This window comes from Sorex araneus, chromosome 10, assembly GCF_027595985.1.
Source record: "Sorex araneus isolate mSorAra2 chromosome 10, mSorAra2.pri, whole genome shotgun sequence".
Classification (NCBI taxonomy): domain Eukaryota; kingdom Metazoa; phylum Chordata; class Mammalia; order Eulipotyphla; family Soricidae; genus Sorex; species Sorex araneus.
Genome location: NC_073311.1, coordinates 8,439,768 through 8,458,800, shown reverse-complemented (window position 1 = coordinate 8,458,800; position 19,033 = coordinate 8,439,768). Strand labels below are relative to the sequence as shown.

Genomic DNA, 19,033 nt, shown 5'->3' with positions numbered 1-19,033 from the left:
TAACATCCAAGGACATCAGTTGAGACAAGGGCCAAGAAGACTGCTCCATGGTTGGAAGCCTGCTTCATGAGCTGGAGAAGGCAGCGGGATAGAGAAGGGATCACTAAGTCAATGATGTTGGAGGGATCACTTGGGATGGGAGATGTGTGCTGAAAGTAGATAAAGGACTAAACAGGATGGCCTCTCAGTATCTGTACTGCAAACCACAATGCCCATAAGTAGAGTAAGAGGGAAATAGTCTGACAGAGGCAGAGGTGGGGTGGAATGGGTGTGAGGAGGGGTCCTGGGGACATTGGTGGTAGAAAAAGCACACTGGTGGAGGGAGGGTGTTTAATCATTGTATGACTGAAACTCAATCATGAAAGCTAACTAGCTCAGTGATTCAATTAAAAAAAAAAGGTATAGAGGAAAACAGGACAAAAGTATCTGGAATTTTTTATTGACTATAAAGAGGCACTGTGTGCTCCCACCCTTTTATTGTAAGGACCCCCACACTCCGTCCTCCTAACATCCCCCAAACTCCGTAACTTACGACGCGGACACTCCTGAGGCTGCCACCCAGGACGGGGACACCTGGGCCACTGCCTCCGGGACCACGTGAGCTCTGCAGTGGATCTGAGGCAGGTCAGGGCCGGTGCCAAGAACCGGACCTTCGCCGGCGGCGTCTCTGGCCGGGTCCACGCCTCGGCGGGGGTGTCGGGACGCCCATGCCCACTGCGCCAAGCGGGCCAAGCTGCTCCCGACTCTCCGCCCGATTCTCTGGCGGGTGCCCCACACCAGAGCCAGGGTCCCGGGTGAAACTGCCGCAGCGGGGGCAGACAGCGCTCAGCTCGGGCTCCTGCAGCCCCGCCCTCCGCGGCCTCCCGCGGCTACTTCTAACCCCGGCATGCAGCGCGCGCGACCCGCCTCCCGGAAGGCGGAAGCGCGGGGACTTCCGGTGGCGTGAGCGGCGTGTGTCCGAGTTTGAGTTTCTCTTCGGTAAGTTCTTGACCTCCCAGGGCTACAGGGACGCGGGATTTTGGGCTTTGTCCCGCCGCCCGTGGAGAGCCCCCTCGCCCCTCTGGGCAGGTCTTGCCGTGGTTGGGGGTATTTTCTGGCCAGGGCTCCCCTAGGTTTTGGTGGTTGTCCCTGGGCTCCCACGCGCGAGCGAGACGGGATCCCGTCGGGCTCCGTCCAGCCGCGGCCAGCCGGGCGGTTCGGCCTGCTCACCACGAGCCTCCGGCCCGGAGAGCTGGGGTTTTGTCAAGCACGGGGATTTGAGACCGTGCCTGTCCTCTCATCACCGTATGCGTTGTCTGTGTTGTCTGCAGACCGTCCTGCGTTGGGCTGCCCGACCTGTGTAGTTGTGAAAGCGGTTGATAAGACGGCGTCGCTTGTGTGGTAGCCCACAATCCATTGTGGGTGCAGAAAATGAGTTGTTTCACGCATAGCCTTTGCAGATTTGAAAAAAATAATGGATTCGGGTGGGGGCGGGGGGCGGCTCACACCTGGTGATGCTTTGGGCTTATTCCTGATTCTGCACTAAGTGATGCCGGGGAATCGGACCCGGGCCGCATGCAAGGCCAGCGCCCTACCCGCTGTACTAGTCGCACTGGCCCAAAGCACTTTTTATTTGCTATTTTTGTTTTGTTTGGGGGCATACCTGGCGGTGCTTCCTTGGAAATATTATTCCCACTAAAGATATTATACTTTAGCATAAACGGTTACATTAGTGCCAGGTATATGATATGGCATTGCTGTACAGTTACTGCACCCCTCAAGATGCTTTTTTTTTGAGCAAAAAAAAAGTGTGTCATCATTTCTTAAAAATTGTTCCTGTTGGGACGAGAGTGATAGTACAGAGGGAAAGACGCATGCCTGCATGCAGCCTACATAGGTTTGATCTCTGGCACCACATATGATTCCCCAGAACGCAATCAGGATTAATTCCTGATCTCAGAGGAGTATGCCCTGAGCACAGCCAAGTGTGCCGCCCCCCCCCATCTGAAAAACAACAAAAGGAAAGAAAATATGCTGTAGATAGAAAAAGGGGAGCCTACTGGGTCAGAGAAACTCCAAGGTATGAAAGGGAAAGAGCGAGCCTTGAGAAAATTAGATTTCTGGTATCAGAACAGCAAATGGAAGGAAGAATACTGTGGTGAACTCTTGGACTTCTCAAAATCATGTCAGGGATTTACTTAAGCTGCTTTATAAACTTAACGTTTAAAATGAAGTTTAATACTTTGCATAAGAGAAATATTGATAAATTTATACAAACATCATTGCCAGATCAAGATACTGTAGGGGCTGGAGTGATAGCTCAGCGGGTAGGGCGTTTGTTTGCCTTGCACATGGCCAACCCACGTTCGATTCCCAGAATCCCATATGGTCCCCTGAGCGCAGCCAGGAGTCATTCCTGAGTGCATGAGCCAGGAGTGACCCCGGGGCATCGCTCGGTGTGACACAAACAAACAAAAAAACCCAAGATACTGTAAAGCACTTCTTAGAGCTTCCTTCCATTTTTAAACTTGGTACTGCAGAAGTAGTGCAGGGGTTACATCCTTAAGGTGCCTATCTTAGCATGTGCTGCTCTGTCACCACTTACTGCCCACCCCCAGCACTGCCTTAAGTGACCCCTCAACATTGTGGGGTGTCGTCACACCCCAGCTCCCCAGAAAACAACCGAAGCTGTGATCATTTTTTATCTACTCCCCCTAATATTCCAACACTGTTCCTCATTGTTGGGGGACCATGCAGTACTAAGGGTCAGAGTTGAGGACTCCTGTCACAGCCCTTTGGGGTGGGGGTGGGCACACCTGGCAGTGTTCAGGGGTTTCCTGGCTCTGCATTCAGGAATTACTCCCGGCAGTGCTTGGGAGACCATATTGAATGCCTGGAATCATCCTGGATTGGCCAGGTGGAAGGCAAGTTTCCTGTCCACTGAACTCACTCTCCAGGCTTGTCCCAGCTTTTTAAAGCCTATTCTTTATCCTTTTCTAGATGTACTTGGTAGTTGGCATGGGTAGAGCATGAGATGAAATAGAATTTAAGGTGGGAGGATCCAATTACAGATAACCTTCTGGAATTAAAATATACATGTGGGGGGCTGGAGCAATAGTACAGCGGGTAGTGCATTTGCCTTTCACGCGGCCAACCCGCGTTTGATTCCCAGCATCCCATATGGTCTCCCGAGCACCGTCAGGAATAATTCCTGAGTGCATGAGCCAGGAGTAACCCCTGTGCATCGCTGGGTGTGACCCAAAAGTAAATAAATAAATAAAATATACATGTGGAAGTCATTACCAAGTCTTATGACAGGCTCTTAAGTTTTTGAAAGCTCATGCTAACAGCCTTTGGGAGGACTTAGGGCTGGGCTAAGGGAGAAAAAGAAAGCAAGAATAGATTAACTTGAAGTGGTGTATATGAAAGTAAGGGTGAGAGTCCCTGGATATTTGGTATAAACCCAGAGTTAAAGGCATTTATAAAAACATTGAATGTAATATAAGGTAATAACTGTAAGGTGATAATGGCTTGCTTTGGAGTGGGGGATTAAAGTGACTTCATCTTGTATGGGAACTTCAGGGCTTCAGAATTGGCTTGACTCATAGTTTGCCATTGATACATGGCATTGAATTTGATACTGTATTGTTGATAGGGAAAGGAGTTTTAAGATTGTGTGTGCCATGTTGGAGACTGTACCATAATGAACCTCATATAAGTCACACGTGCCATTGTAAATCATGAGCAGTGAAGATATTACTTTCCTTGTGCTCCTTTTGTACAAGGATGTCTTTTGACTGGGTTTTCCAAGGACTTGCCTTTTTTCAATAGTAAATATTTGTTTTTGAACATACGTTTTGAACCCTTTAGATCAAATATGGCGAAGAGCTTGCGGAGTAAGTGGAAAAGGAAAATGCGGGCTGAAAAAAGAAAAAAGAATGCCCCAAAGGAACTCAGCAGACTTAAAAGTATTCTTAAAATAGACACTGATGTTATAATGAAAGATGTTCAAGAGATAGCAACTGTGGTGGAACCCCAAAGTTGCCAGAAGATTGAATGTGCAGTAAAGGATGAAAAAGGTGAGTTTATGTACCTTATTTTTAAAAAGGTACGTTGACTTTCTTTTGTGACACTTTCCTCTTATTCCCATTTTGTGCTCAGCTACGTGTGTTAATGGAGAGAACCAGAACAACTATTCTGTGTTTTACTTTCAATAATAGTGTTCGATAAATTACTTGAACTATCCAACACTTTTAAAATGGGCTTTGTGGCTTTGTTGCTTAAAGTGCTTCACCGGCGATCACAAATTTAAATTCTGGTGCAATCACATATGCCTAGGTAGTAAATTAAAAAGGCTTTGGTACACGTATTTTGCACGTTTACGATAAAGCTAGGGTAACCTGTGATGTTTGGCAGATTGTATATTAAATGCATTTTCAACATACATCATAGTTTTTGATGAGTTATATTGGAATATAAATCTATTTTGAGTCAAGAAAGGTCTGGTTTTTGTTTTTGTTTTCTTATTTTGAGGATTCTAGGTACTTCTGTGTCTTAATCATATAAAGTTGTAGGTTGTGCTTATGTTTCAGAAAGGGAAAAGACAATTGATCTTTACGTCTTAACATACCAATATGGCAGCAAAATTAAGCACTAAAGAAACCCTGACTTTTGAAAGTTTGTTTTTGAGATGTACAGTAAAGGAAAAGGGCACCATTCTTCAACCCTCAGGCCTAGAAATTTTCTTTCCTATTTTCAAAATGGGGCATGTGTTCTTTCCCGTTGCTTAGTTGCATCCCCAGCCAAAATGATCCTTTCTTGTTTTTCTCTTCCAGTTATCTGCTCTCCCAGTCCTTACAAATAAAAATTGCAGTTAGCTCTTCACTGGAGCTTTACAAAAATTAGAGGCATCATCCTCATAATCGCACTTGCCAGATTTATCAGAGTTTGAATGACAAGTGTTTCACTCTTCAGTAATGTTCTGTCAAAGGTCAATCTCTTGCTTTTGTTCTGATTCTTGGCCATTCTTTTATATTGTCTGGTTTTTGGACCACACCCAGTGATGCCCAGGGGATCCTGTGGTGTAGGACTGGAGCCCAAGAGTGTGCATCAGCCATTGCACTGTCTTCCAGGCTGCTGAATTCTGTCCACTTTTCTAAGGGTCATCCTGCTTAGCAATTTCTCTTTGCTACTGGGTCATTCACACCATAATAAATGTGTTCTGGTATGTTCGGTCCCACTAACAAAAACCTCTCCTTGATCCCATATCTCTGTCAGTCTGCTTTTTTTATTTCATCTTTCTGATGAAGTACAGTATTTAGTACATTTATGATAGCCAATAATCACCTCTATTTCCAAACATATCATCATAAAAGGAAACTCTGTGCATCTTAGTTTCTTTTCTTCTGGCAGATTGAATGCGCCACGGGGAGCTTGCCAGGCTCTGCTGTGTAGGCGGGATACTGTGGGTAGCTTGCCGGCTCTCCAAGAGAGAAGGAGGAATCGAACCTGGACTGACTGCATGCAAGGCAAACACCCTACCCACTACTGCTATTGCTCCAGCCCTGAATTTGTTCTAGATCATAAAATGAAATGAGGGCCTGGAGAGAGAGTTCACAGGTTGAGCGCATTATTTGTTTGTATTCAGGAAACCTGGGTACAATCCCTGACACTGCTTACAATTCCCGACACCCCTTAGCATCTTCAGAAGTGACCTCCAAGCACCACAGGATGTGGCACCAATCCAAGAATCATACTGGATGTCACTATTTGTATCTGATTTCTTTTATTTAAATTTTTTTGGTTTTGTATTTGGGGGTGCTCAGGACTTACTCCTGACACCTGGTGAACTCAGAACCATATTGGGTGCTGGGGATGGAACCTGGGTTGAGGCAAGCCGCTTACCTACTGTACTCTCGCTCCAGCCTCTCAGAGGCTCACCCAATTTGTAACATCTGTCAGTACTTTTTAAAACTCTAAACCACCTTTTGATCATATTTTCGCTGGTTGCTGGGTATAAAGGTTGCTTCCATTTGCCAGCTTTTATAAGCGGTGCTATTGCAGACATTTATGTACAAATTATTGTTTGAAGATGTGTTTTCAGCTCTGAATATATACTTATGAATGGTTATTCTGTTACACCATTTACTTTCACACCAACACCTTCAATTTTGCACTGTTGCAAATTTCACATTTCACTATGATTTTAGTTTGTGTTTCTCCAGTGACTGACAATGTTGCTCATCTATGCATATGGCTTGTTGACCATTTGTATTTCATCAGGGAAAGATGTATCTAAAAATCCTGTACTTGTGTTTTATTGGATTAAACGTCTTTATTCTCTATACTAGACTCCATTCACTCTTGAGGTTTATTTTTGGATTTATCCTCTACTGTTTTCTGTTATTGTTATTACTTTCTTATATACTTTAATAACAGATGTTACTACATCTGTTATTACTTTCTTATTTCTCAATATTTTCATGTGTCATCTTGGATTGAGTCCTTGTCTTGCTGTTATATTTTTAATTTACAGAAGTATTTCTTCTCTTTTTCTTTTCCTTTTTTTTTTTAACATCTCAGTGTTCTTAATTGGTATGTGTGGTCTGTGATCCTTCTTAGTGTATTAATTAGTTTATTGTAGCAATTTTGATGTGCCCTATGTATTGTTTTCTGGGTTGCCCCTTGGGTTTTCTCCCTCTTATCACTCCTTTCGTATTAGAAGCTCTTCTCCCAATGTCTGGTCAGGAGTGATTGCTCGTTATATTTAAGGTACGCACTAAAGTGACGAACCTTTGTGGGGAGGGTGGACTTTTTATCTGTTGTCTTGCATGATGTCGGATCGACACTAGGAAATGTAGTTGTGGGAGATTGCCTATATCAGAACTTGTAGGTCTTCTTTTGTTCTCAGAGAGGATTTCTCTCATCTGCTGGGGGGAGTGTCTGGCCCTCATTGTTTAGAGTGTTTCTAGAGCAAAATGTGGGAATTCCCATTTAATAATCTTCCTACTTTAAATATTGATTCCTCATCTCTGCCATTAATTTTGTGTTTGTCCTTCTATTCTTTAAGTCATCCACACAGTTTTTAAAAATATGTATGGGACCATCCCTCAACAGTGCTCAGATGCTAGGTTCACTAGGGTCATCCCTAGAGTCCATTCAATAGGCCATTTTAAAACTATTAGCATGTCTTCTTGAGTATCTCCAAAATAAATGAAAAAACTATTTTCCGTTTATTTTGTTTAAAATCTCTTGTTTAAAATGACTATACTGGTCACTTTGTTCTTCCAGCTCTTGTCTGATTATTATTATTATTTTTTTTTTTTTTTTTTTGGTTTTTGGGTCACACCCAGCGATGCTCAGGGGTTACTCCTGGCTCTGCACTCAGGAATTACTCCTGACGGTGCTTGGGGGACCATATGGGATGCTGGGGATCGAACCCAGGTCGGCCGCGTGCAAGGCAAACGCCCTACTCGCTGTGCTATCGCTCCGGCCCCATTGCCTGATTAATTTTTGTTATGTTAACCAATGTACCTTATTACATGATAATTCATATTATGGCATTCTTGTGCTTAAAACACCTCTTTTTTTTTCATGAGCTTACCAATATAGCAGATTCAATTTAATCTAGTCCTTGTACTTTTTAAAAACGCCATTTGCCACAGGCTAAAACTTGTTTTGTTATTTTCTTTTTTTTCTTTTTTTTTTTTTTTTTTGGGTCACACCTGGCAATGCACAGGTCATTCCTGGCTCATGCACTCAGGAATTACCCCTGGCGGAGCTCAGGGGACCATATGGGATGCTGGGATTCGAACCCGGGTCGGCTGCGTGCAAGGCAAACACCCTACCCGCTGTGCTATCACTCCAGCCCGTTTTGTTATTTTCTCCAGCAGTATGTTGTAAACATGATGTAGGTATGTAACATATTTGCAGTGCTCTCCCAGAGTTTAGAAAACACCTGAAAATGATAATTCAGCTAGTTTTTGAATGGCTAAAATAGGCCAGACACTATCGCAACTACTTTCAAAGTGGTGACTACCAGAGAAATGACTCCATCCAACTGGGATATATGTTGTATCAGACAGGAGACAAAATGAATTGCAATGTCAATTAGAGATAATGTAAGATTTATATCCTGGTAAAATGACAGTAGAGGGATATTCTGAAATGTCCTCATGTCCTAACATGGTCTCACTGCACTTCCGGATCCGTCTCTTGTTAGTAAAGCCATTTCCTATGTGTAAAGAAGCAGCACCAGGGTATCTCCAGGTCTTGTTTATTGTCTGCATATCTGTTGTCGCTTACTGCATTACCTCATTACCTGTCTCAGTAATTCTTAAAAGTTTACTCAGATCCTGTCCAGTAGAAGGTTGTGTGTGTGTGTGTGTGTGTGTGTGTGTGTGTGTGTGTGTACACAGCTCACTGACTCCATTCCCTTATTTAATTCTAAAAAGCTCTTTTTTTGATTGTTTTGGGGCCATACCTTGCATTGCTCAAGGGACTCTGTGTGTGTGTGTGTGTGTGTGTGTGTGTGTGTGTGTGTGTGTGTGTGTGTGTGTGTGTGTGTGTGTACACGGCTCACTGACTCCATTCCCTTATTTAATTCTAAAAAGCTCTTTTTTTGCTTGTTTTGGGGCCATACTTTGCATTGATCAAGGGACTGTTTGTGGTGCCCGGAATTGAACCTTGGTTGGCTGCATCCAAGATATTAGTGCTTCACCTGCCGTACCATCTCTAGCCCTTTTGTATTTAGAACACTCTTAATATGAAAAATAGTCTTTTAACACACACGTACTCAGAATCATGTCCATTAATTCATGATGATTAATAGCTTTTCCATTTTTAATTCAGATGACATGAAAATGGAGACTGACATTAAGAGAAACAAGAAGAGTCTTCTAGATCAGCATGGACAGTACCCTATCTGGATGAACCCCAGGCAGAGGAAAAGACTGAAGGCACAGCGAGAGAAAAAGAAAGGCAAAAGCAGAGCAAAAGCAGCAAAAGCAGCTAAGGGTTTGGCATGGTAGCCTCTTAAAATATTGAAAAGTACCATACAGGACAGTTCTTTGATAAATGTGTACACTGATTTCAGCTTCTGCCAAATGAAAACTCTGGTTTTAACTTGACCTTTTTCTTCAGTTCATAATTTCCCACTTTTTTAATTTTGGGGGGAAACTTGAATAAAATATTTTCTTTGAATGAAATCTGTATTGATATTGTAACTGGATACTGTCCAATATACAAGGCTTATCAGTCATCAAAATTCTGTTCCATATTAGTGTGACTTTTTTGTTCTTAGTACAGATAAAACATGTCATACCGACAGATTTGAGCTAACTGAAATATTAAAGCTTAATTTTCACTGTCCCTGTCATCCTGTTACTCATCAATTTGTTTGAGTGGGCACCAGTAACGTCTCTCATTGTGAGACTTGTTGTTACTGTTTTTGGCATATCCAATATGCCGCGGGTAGCTTGCCAGGCTCTGCCATGCGGGCTCGATACTCTCGGTAGCTTGTTGGGCTCTCTGAGAGGGGCGGAGGAATCGAACCCGGGTCGGCTGCGTGAAAGGCGAATGCCTGGTGCTATCGCTCCAGCCCAAAGTTTAATTTTAAAATAGAAAAATCTTTTTCTGGGTCAAAAAGTACAGGGAGTAAGGTGCTTGCCTTGCACTCAGCTGACCTGGGTTCAATCCCTGACACCCCATGTACCCATACCTGCCAGGAATGATCCCTGAGCACAGTGTGGCACAGAAAAATGTTGGCTTATGGAGCTGAAGACTACAAATGTTAAGGCTGTAGCTGTGACTCCGGTTTTAATCCTACCGTCGCATATGATGGTCCCTTTACTCCCCAGCACTGTCAGCTGTGTTCCCCTCCCCCACTGTGGATCTTATAAGTAGTAACATTTTGAAGCTTTGATGTCCTCTAACCCGAAATAAAAGATGTTTTGTGTGTGGTATTTGAAGAGCTTTTCTTTAATAAACTTTTTAGGTTTCCAGTAGCAGAAAAGACCAAATTTTTTAATGTATTTTTTTATTATAAATTTGTAGATATTACATTAACATGTACAAATTCATGTGCTTTATTTTGAGGAATTACTTTATGTTCATCATTTTATTGTGTTTGCTAATATATTATGTTGGCTAACACATTTTCCAGAAATGTATCTTATTTATATCCCAAAGTATCAATAGCAATATATATATGTTCCTCAGACTTAAGTTTTCTAGACACCTGGTGGCAAAATAGTTTTATGAACATGTAATTTGGGGAAATGCAATTAACTTAAAATTCACAAAAAAATATTAGCTTAGTATGCTCTTAGAGAGTTCTGGAATAAAGAAACCCATTTCACTAACTTCAACTCTTTGAAACCAGTACTTGAGTCATACAATGTTTCAGATTTCTATTGGAAATCTTACTATAATAAATTTTTTTTGTTAAGTTTGCCTTGGTATAGTTTACTAATTTTTTTGTTTGTTAATTTGTCTGTTGGCTTTTTGTTTGGGGGCTGCACCTGGTGATGCTCAGGGGTTACTCCTGGGTCTGAACTCAGGAATTAATCCTGACAGTCTTGGGGGAACCGTATGGGATGCTGGGGATCAAGCCTAGGTTAGCCACATGCAAGGCAAGTGCCCTGACCGCTGTACTCTCTTTGGCCTATAGTTTATTAATTTTAACTCTGTACTTTTTTGTATTTCTTCTGAAATTTTGCTGTAATCATATTGACTATGACCGTATGTTCATTCAAATAAACAGTATTTATTGTGTATGCATCTCATACGGGCCAGGACCTTTTTCCAGTGCTGGAGACTCAAGGAACAGCTCAGGATTTCTCCCGTCTTGATTTGAGACATTTCTATTCAGAAGGTCCTCTTAACTTTGAGGAAAACTGAATTTAAGTGCCGTCTGGAGGCTGCAGGATAGTACAGTGCCTCGAATAGCATGCACCTGGACAGGATTCTATTCTCACACTACAGGGTCCCTGAGCTTCTCGGTACAACCCTGAGGGCCACCAGTGGCCCTGAGATGACCAGAGTAATCTCCGGCACCTTAAGTCAGGAGTAGCATTGCATCCTCAGGCCTTTGAACGGTAGGCCATTTGACGGAGGACCTAAGAAACTGCAGGCCACAGTGAAGTCCGTGGGCCTCCTGAGCACTTCTTGGGAGCCCCCACCCCTCTAAAGTGCCATCTTAGAACAAAATCACAGTTCACTGGTACAGAATTAACTATGTTAGCCATTCCTCTGGAGGCTTTAGTATAAAATTTGATACCTGTAAAAGATCTAATGATCTCTGTAATAGACTTCCCAATTTAGTGGTTGATGGATCCTTTTTAAATACTTGGAATATTTTCTCAGAAACTAATAAGTTGTGAGCTGGAAAATAAATGTTATTCATGACCTATCTTATTTTTTGCCTTTTGGTATAGTTGTGACAGATAAGGGAGAGAAGTATATCAGTGCTTGCTTGTGAAATAGAAAGCTATAACAATATCCTGTTAAGCTGCTGACAATATCAACATAAATGTACCACCTCATTTATTTATGCCTCTTGTCCCCCACTAACAGTTGCCTAAATTGACAAGGTTACATATTTGGCATTTAAATGTTCACAGCTTTGCATGTTTTCTATGACTGATACCCTTTAACATGAGTCCTGGGATTAGACTCAAGTTTGCCTCTAGGACTTTTTATCAGATATTGGGTTACTCCCTTAAGTTTGTCCTCTCATCAAGTTTGTCCAGTAAAAAATTTAACTTAAAACTTAAAGAAAATTAAAGTAGGGGGCTGGAGAGATAGCACAGCGGGTAGGGCGTTTGCCTTGCACGCGGCCGACCCGGGTTCAAATCCCAGCATCCCACGTGGTCCCCTGAGCACGGCCAGGAGTAATTCCTGAGTGCAGAGCCAGGAGTGACCCAAAAAAAAAGAAAAAGTAGTAAAATCATTGTTAAAAAACTAATTTGGAAAGCATATATTTCATTATAAAGGTATCTAAAGATCAGTAGTAACGGGATATTGTCTTGCCCAGATCTGTGAATCTGCCCTCTTCTTAAGGTTCTGAACTACACTAACAGGAAAATTTTTTCCTTTCACATCATAGGGGAAATTTAGATTGATGTTCGAAAGTTTGTGTAGGGATGTGATTCCTTCTTGCTTTATTTCTAAACACTACAACTTGAGACAGCATAGTTCTGTAATCTTTTAAATAGTTATTTTTAAAATCTGTCATCTTTTTATGTGACTGATCCTGGAGGATTGCTGTAGAGCCACAAGATGGAGCTCAAGCCAAGCTCTCAATCCTTTTTGGAATAATTCACAGTCATTGAATATAATGTTTTATTTTTTGTTTTTTAAATCATATGTAAAATCAAAGACAGTGAATTTCCTTTTATGTATTGCTTACTTTGATTTCAGGCCTAGTCTAAATTAAACTTTCAAGGTATTAACTCATTTAATTTACCTAGGAATTTCATGAGTTACTACTTTCTTTTTACGCTTGGCAAATGGGAGAGCTGGGGTTCATATTCAATGACCAGCCTCCAGAGCGTGTATTCCAATAGTGCCCTTCTGCCTCAGAGATGTGCAAAGAGAGAAAGATCATTGTGTAGAATACTTATTTTGAGTTCAACCAAATAGAGAATAAGTTTCAATACAAAATGAGGGATCTACTACAAAAATGAATGAGTAGTAGACTCCTCAAGTTTCTGGACCAAAATAGAGTTAAAATTTCTCAAGTGCATTTCCTTAGCTTATCCAGTTCTAATGACATGTCCACAATCAGTGTGACCTAAGCCATTACCAGAGAAGAAATGTAAAGGGGCAAGTGCACTCGTGGGCTCTCCGGGCAGCTCTGGTGCCCTGGAACCACAGTGTAAGAACAAGGACTCCGCTGGTTGCTGATCTGTTACTGTTTATTTAATCTTTAAACTTCCATCTCCGGCACTCCTTTTTAAACTTCCATCTCTCGCACTCCCAGCTCCGGCCTCTCTCTGGATCTACTCCGCTGTTTCTCTAGTCTCTCCTTCCCCTGTCTCCCTCTCGGAACCCCTTTTTGCTCATGGAGACAACATTATTCTCTTGTATCTGCAGGCTAGTAATCTAGGCCTCCAGAAAGAAGATACAAAACCAAAACCGAAGCCTTCCTTGGGCTGAAAGCACTCGGATTTACATACCAAAGACTGGGCTGGGCTGCCACATGAAATCTACATTGTCAATTACAAACTAGGCAGCACCTGAAATCTACATCCCAAAGACCTGGCTGGGCCAGAGCCTGGAATCTACAATGTAACAATTCAAGCTTAAAAGGTTCAATAACAATAGCAGAACACCAATTCTTTAGGACAGATACTCTTTCAGCAGGACCCATCAATGATGAAATCCCATGGTTGTGTTTCTTCTCTCCTTGTCCAACAAACATATAAGCATTCATAATATTAATCGTTTCGTATGGGCATAGCAAGAGATGCATTAAGCATTTAGAATTGCTCTCCTGGGGCCATCTCAATCTCAGACTACAGTGCTCAGGCCAGATTAGTCTTTCCTATCCCTAGCAGGGTCCTAGTCTCGTCATTACTTTAAGATCATGACAGCACTTGTCCATGATCAGACTCTTATAGTTAAGAATGAGGCACTTTGGCCAGGCCCATCTCGATGCCAGGGTCCCCCATTGGGACCCTGCCTTTTAGAGGGCTAGGAACTGAGGGCAACCAAGGCTACAGTCAAGAAAGCAGATGCCCGGGAATTAATAATATTCAAAGCCAATTAAATGTCTTTCTTTGTCCACACAAAAAGGACTTGCTCTGAATAAGCTATGCAAATGACTCAAGGAGAAGAGAAAGACATTATTTACAAGTCAACACAACACTAAGAAAGAAGCTACAAATAAACACAGAGGAATGGGAGCACTGTGACGGGAGTAACCCAATAAACCTAAACTACCTGAAGCTATGTAATCCTACAGGTACACTTTTCCTTCTCCTCAGTTCACATGTGCTACTGGAATAAATAGCACAATATAATTTATTTTTTTGACATTTGACTAATTTTAAAAAATGATTATTTTGGACATAATTCATAGGAGTTGGAGAAGAAAAAAATTATATGAAATGTACTTGTAATGGTGAAAAAAGATAGTGGTACGTAGTTTAAGCTACTGAATGCTTTTGCATGTGAGAGTCCCAGGTTTAATATGTGAGAGTGCTGGCCCCAAAAAACTGCTGATGTGATACTCGGCACAAAATAAAATGATGGGAGGAATCTAGAGACACTGAGGAATTTTCAAAAGTACTTATTTTTGGGCCATAGTGCTAGCGAGGTGGGGACTGGGACCTTTCCCTCTGATGCTCGGTGCTTTAGTGTGGGCCCACGGCTTATGGCTGGCTCAGTGCTCAGGCCTTAGCAGTCCAACGTTCAGCAGTTCCAAGGCCACCTCCAGTGATGCTTTGGAAGGCATTTGACATCTGGAATTTGACTGAAAGCTTTGCATCAGCATTTACTCTGCCACGTTGTGCCATATCCCAGACCCCCAAATAAAATCTTTTTCTCTTTGCTATGATATAAGAACCCCAGTGCTGTATGCCTGTGCCAGATTAATAAGAACTGGAAGAAATGGCTTAAGGGGCAGTTTGATGCTTGGACCAAGTTAAGGGATAATGCTATTCCCTGGCCACAGGGAGTGCCAGGTGTGTGCCTGCTTACAGAAACTCCAAAATTTCACATGGTCTCATATTCCAAAGTTTCTTTTAGACCTTTTTATTGGGGGCAGGGGAGGGAGTTGGACTGGGAAGAGGGACCATACCTGGCAGTGCTCAGGGGCACATAATACAGTGGCAGGAAGTGAACTTGGATTCCCACACGCAAAGCACACACTTCAGCCCTCAGAGACATTTCCCTAGCCCTCTACACCTATTTTTGCCAACAGAAATCACTCTGTTAAATGCTTTGCTGATATTATTTCATTTAATCCTTAATAACCAAGCAGCATGATCAATATTCTCATACTCTATTTTCAAATGAAAACATTTTTGGAGACGTTAAGTGCTAACCTAAATCTTGTAACTGAAGTAGGGAGCAAGGTGAAACCATAAAATGAATGCAGGAAGCTTCAGAGAAACAGACTTTTGTTTAATCAAAGGAGAGCTTTCTACTCCAGATTCTGGGAGCTGAAACAACAGTCCTAGTAGTACTCTTTGAAGCTTAGGCTGGAGGCGGCAGAGAGGATTGTATTTGGTTGTATTTGGAATTTGTACTCAAAACTGCTGAAGACCTTGCCAACTAAGAAATGCCATGCAGGAAGTTGTAAAGGCTGAGATGCATTGAGCTTATTACGCTCTATATAGTGTTCTGGCACTATTTAATTGCAGGCATAAGTATCTTTAGGTAGAAATAAAAACAGCAGAATCTTCTATTTGTTGATGTTGTTAAGTCTGGCATTCATTCCTCAGTTCCACTTTAACATATAGAAAAATGTTATAAACATCTGCCTTAAACAAGGAAGGGGGTTCAGTCCTTCACATTTCAATTTAAAGAATGGCATCATTTCATAATACATTAAGTTTCTAATATGCAGAATGTATTTAATTTTCTAAAGCGATGATTGTCTTGGCATTATGCTCTCTTATGAAACACTTTCTCACTCTCACATTATCTTTACAGTTTTCAATATCAGCAAAACCTTTAAATAGTCTTAGTTGGGTGTTGTGTATTGTTGTACAGTAACAGCTAGTACATATGGTATATCTGATCCATGTAATAAAGTACACTTGTCATGTATCTTGTGATCTGCATACCTTTCAGCTGTCACTTCATAAATCTGTTCCATCAGAGAACTGCTTTGTACAGCAATGCTTGAAGCTGCTTTTAATAAACTAATATTTTGTGTCTTTTATATGTAATCAACAGGGAATATTGCAGACTTGTGCCTCTGTGGAGAAACATTCCACTAAACTTCTTTCCTCTTGACAATAATGGGGAAAAAATAGCCTGGAAAAGTACAGATGTTCAAGAACATGTGTTATTTGCTCCTAAAAGTCAGCTGAAGATCTTTTGTATTGCTCCAAGATTTTTCTTTTTTCTTTTAAGAAAATGCATTAGAGAAAAAAATAACAGTTTGAGATAAGTGATGTCAGGAAGGCAAAGTTACACATTTCACTGAGAGACCAACACAGGGTGTTATTTGTCAAAGTTCTAACACACTTCCCCTTGCCTGCACCAAGAATTCATTGTTTTTGGAGTGTGGGATGGGGTGGGAGTGGAGGGACACACCCATGGTGATCAAGGATTACTCCTGGCTGCGCTCAGGAAATTCTCCTGGCACTGCTTGGGGAAACATATGGAGGGCCTGAGATCAAACTTGGGTCCGCTGTATGCAAGACAGGTTCGTTAACCACTGTACTATCCCCCCCAACCCCCAGGTGATAACTTGAGTAGAGTTGTAGAGAGTTGGCGAACCCTTGGTCACTCCCACTTGCATCTCTTTTCAAACCTTAGGCAGTCTGCTCTAGTCTTTATTCTCCCAAACTTCAAGTTAAAGTATCTCTGCAAAAGCACAGGCCTTTAATAATTCAGGTTATCACTATGTCACTGTATCACTGTTATCCCGTTGCTCATCAATTTGCTCAAGCAGGCACCAGTAAGTCTCCATTGTTGTTACTGTTTTTGGCATATCAAATAACGCCACAGATGGCTTACCAGGCTCTGCCATGTAGGCGGGATACTCTTGGTAGCTCTCCGAGAGGGACGGAGGAATCGAACCCTGGGTCGGCCATGTGCAAGGCAAATACCCTACCTGCTGTGCTATCACTCCAGCCCATAGTTCAGGTAATCTCAAGTAATTGTATAGACCCTGTCTTTCTTCAGCAATTGTTTATTGAGCCAGGTCTCCACCTACTGGATGGTTGTTTATTGATAATTCTAGGAAAATATTATTGGAGAATATTAAGAAAGAAAGGAAGAAAAGGAAGCTTAAGAAAGGAAGCTATGTGCTTTAGGTAAAGTGGTTTGAACATCCGTAAAAGCCTATGAATCTTTAAGAACAGTTGCCATAAAGAGAATGGAAACCAGCTGTTTCAAATTCCACTGAGGAAATGGGTTTTAACTATAGCAGAAGGGATTTGAGTTGAATGTAAAGAAGAACTTCCTGACTGCGAGTGATATGTAAAGCCAGGTATGGCTTGAAAAGAGGCTGTTGGATTGCTTTTGGAGGTGAGAATGTTACAGGAAAAAAGGGAAGGTGACAGAAGATGGGAGAACTGCACTTAATTGACATGGCTTCAGTGTAATTCTTTCCGAGGGTTATGAGTCCTTTATTTTCTCACACTCACATCTCACATTCGAAAGACCGGACCTGCAAAGCATACTTTAGTTATATTACAACTCAAGTGCCAGGGTGCTCCCTTGATCTGGAAATCCTTTTGGTGAAATTCTCAATTGAAAGGAAATGCTAATAAGGTGTGACCAATGAACTAGGAAATTGACTCATCATTACTTTTCCACCCCTGTCATTACAAACCAGGGAATCCACTGAGCTGACAGTGGCACTGTAGCATTGCTGTCCTGTTGTTCATCTATTTGCTCGAGCAGGCACCAGTAACGTCTCCATTGTGAGACACGTTGTTACTGTTTTTGGCATATCAAATACACCACGGGTAGGCTCTGCCGTGCGGGCGGGATAATCTATCTCGCTGGGCTCTCTGATTGGGACGGAGGAATTGAACCCGGGTTGGCCGCGTGCAAAGCAAACGCCCTACCCGCTGTGCTATTGCTCCAGTCTGAGCTGACAGTACCAGGGATGAATATCCAAGTTAGTAATTTCCGGAAAGGTAAGTAGTCGATAGACAGTGACCTCCTAAGCTTAGGGTAGATTAAGGACTGGGGCACCGGTGGAACTACCATGTCACAGTGGCTGGACATGTGCCTGCTGAGTACTTTTACCAGGAAATCTCTAGCAAGACCAAAGAGCTAGGGGGCAAAGCAAACCTGGTACTTCAAATTCCAAGATCAGAGGATGTGAGGACAGGGAAACTGACTCCCCTCTTCCTAGCTGCTACCACCTGTTCTTGTCAACCCTTTGGCAGTCTTGCAGGCCCCTTTCCTTTGCATCCTTCAGTGTTAGTGTTTTCTTAAGCCAGTTTGTCTTGCACATTGCTTTTGTTTGGAGTTTGGCTTTGGAGAGCCACACCTACTGGCTACTCTCTGCCTTGGTGCGTCTGGGTTACTATTGCTGGCGCTTAAGACTTTGTGGTGCCAGAGATTGAACCTGGGCTGCCTGCATGTAAAGTATGCCTTAGCCCATTGGATATTTTTCCAGCCCCACGTTTTTTGTTGTTTGGGCCACCTTGGCAGTGCTCAAGGGCTACTCCCAGGTTGCACTGCAGGGGTTTGGGCTAGGAAGGACCTTGCTTTTCTGAGGCGCAAACCTGGACCTTTCAGCTTGCAAAGCATGTGCACCAGCTTTTATTTTTTTCTTCTTCTTCTTTTGGGGTCATACCTGGCGATGCATAGGGGTTACTCCTGGCTCTGCACTCAGGAATTATTCCTGGCGGTGCTGGGGGACCATATGGAACACTGGGAATCGAACCCGGGTTGATCGAGTGCAAGGCGCCTTACCCTACCCTCTGTGCTATCACTCCGGCCCCAGTGCACTAGCTTTTTGAGCTATTACTCTGGCTCTGATTTTGCCTATTTGCTTCTAAGTATTTGAAAAAATATAATCATAGAACTGTGAGACAAATATTCTTTTATTTCATAGGGGGAAAGATATCCAATTTAATTTTAAATCCTTCTGTTTATAAATAACTCCTGAGTGTCTTTTATATATTATAAAATTACAAAAATTTTGTAATCTTTTCTCCTACATGTGGCCTATGTATCTTTGTCATTTTGTCTTTCTCTGTTCCCTCTTCCCTGCTCCTCAGTGACTTTCTTCACTGGCCTTTGTCTCTGTGGGTGCTACTTTAATTTCCTCCTGGCTCAAAAACCTTCTTTCATTCTCTTCTTTCCTACTTGGATCTTCCCCTTTCATCTCACACTTTCCTTTCACATTATTCTT

The 19,033-nt window shown here is 42.3% G+C and overlaps 1 protein-coding gene across 1 annotated transcript; it reads left to right on the top strand.

The window, feature by feature from the left end:
- Nucleotides 1-567: 567 nt before the first annotated feature.
- LLPH (LLP homolog, long-term synaptic facilitation factor) lies at nt 568-10,431 on the top strand. The gene is made up of 3 exons (XM_055118232.1): nt 568-978; nt 3,850-4,058; nt 8,830-10,431. The coding sequence occupies exons 2-3, from the start codon at nt 3,857-3,859 to the stop codon at nt 9,006-9,008; spliced, it is 381 nt and encodes a 126-aa protein (XP_054974207.1). The 5' UTR covers nt 568-978; nt 3,850-3,856; the 3' UTR covers nt 9,009-10,431.
- Nucleotides 10,432-19,033: the final 8,602 nt, after the last annotated feature.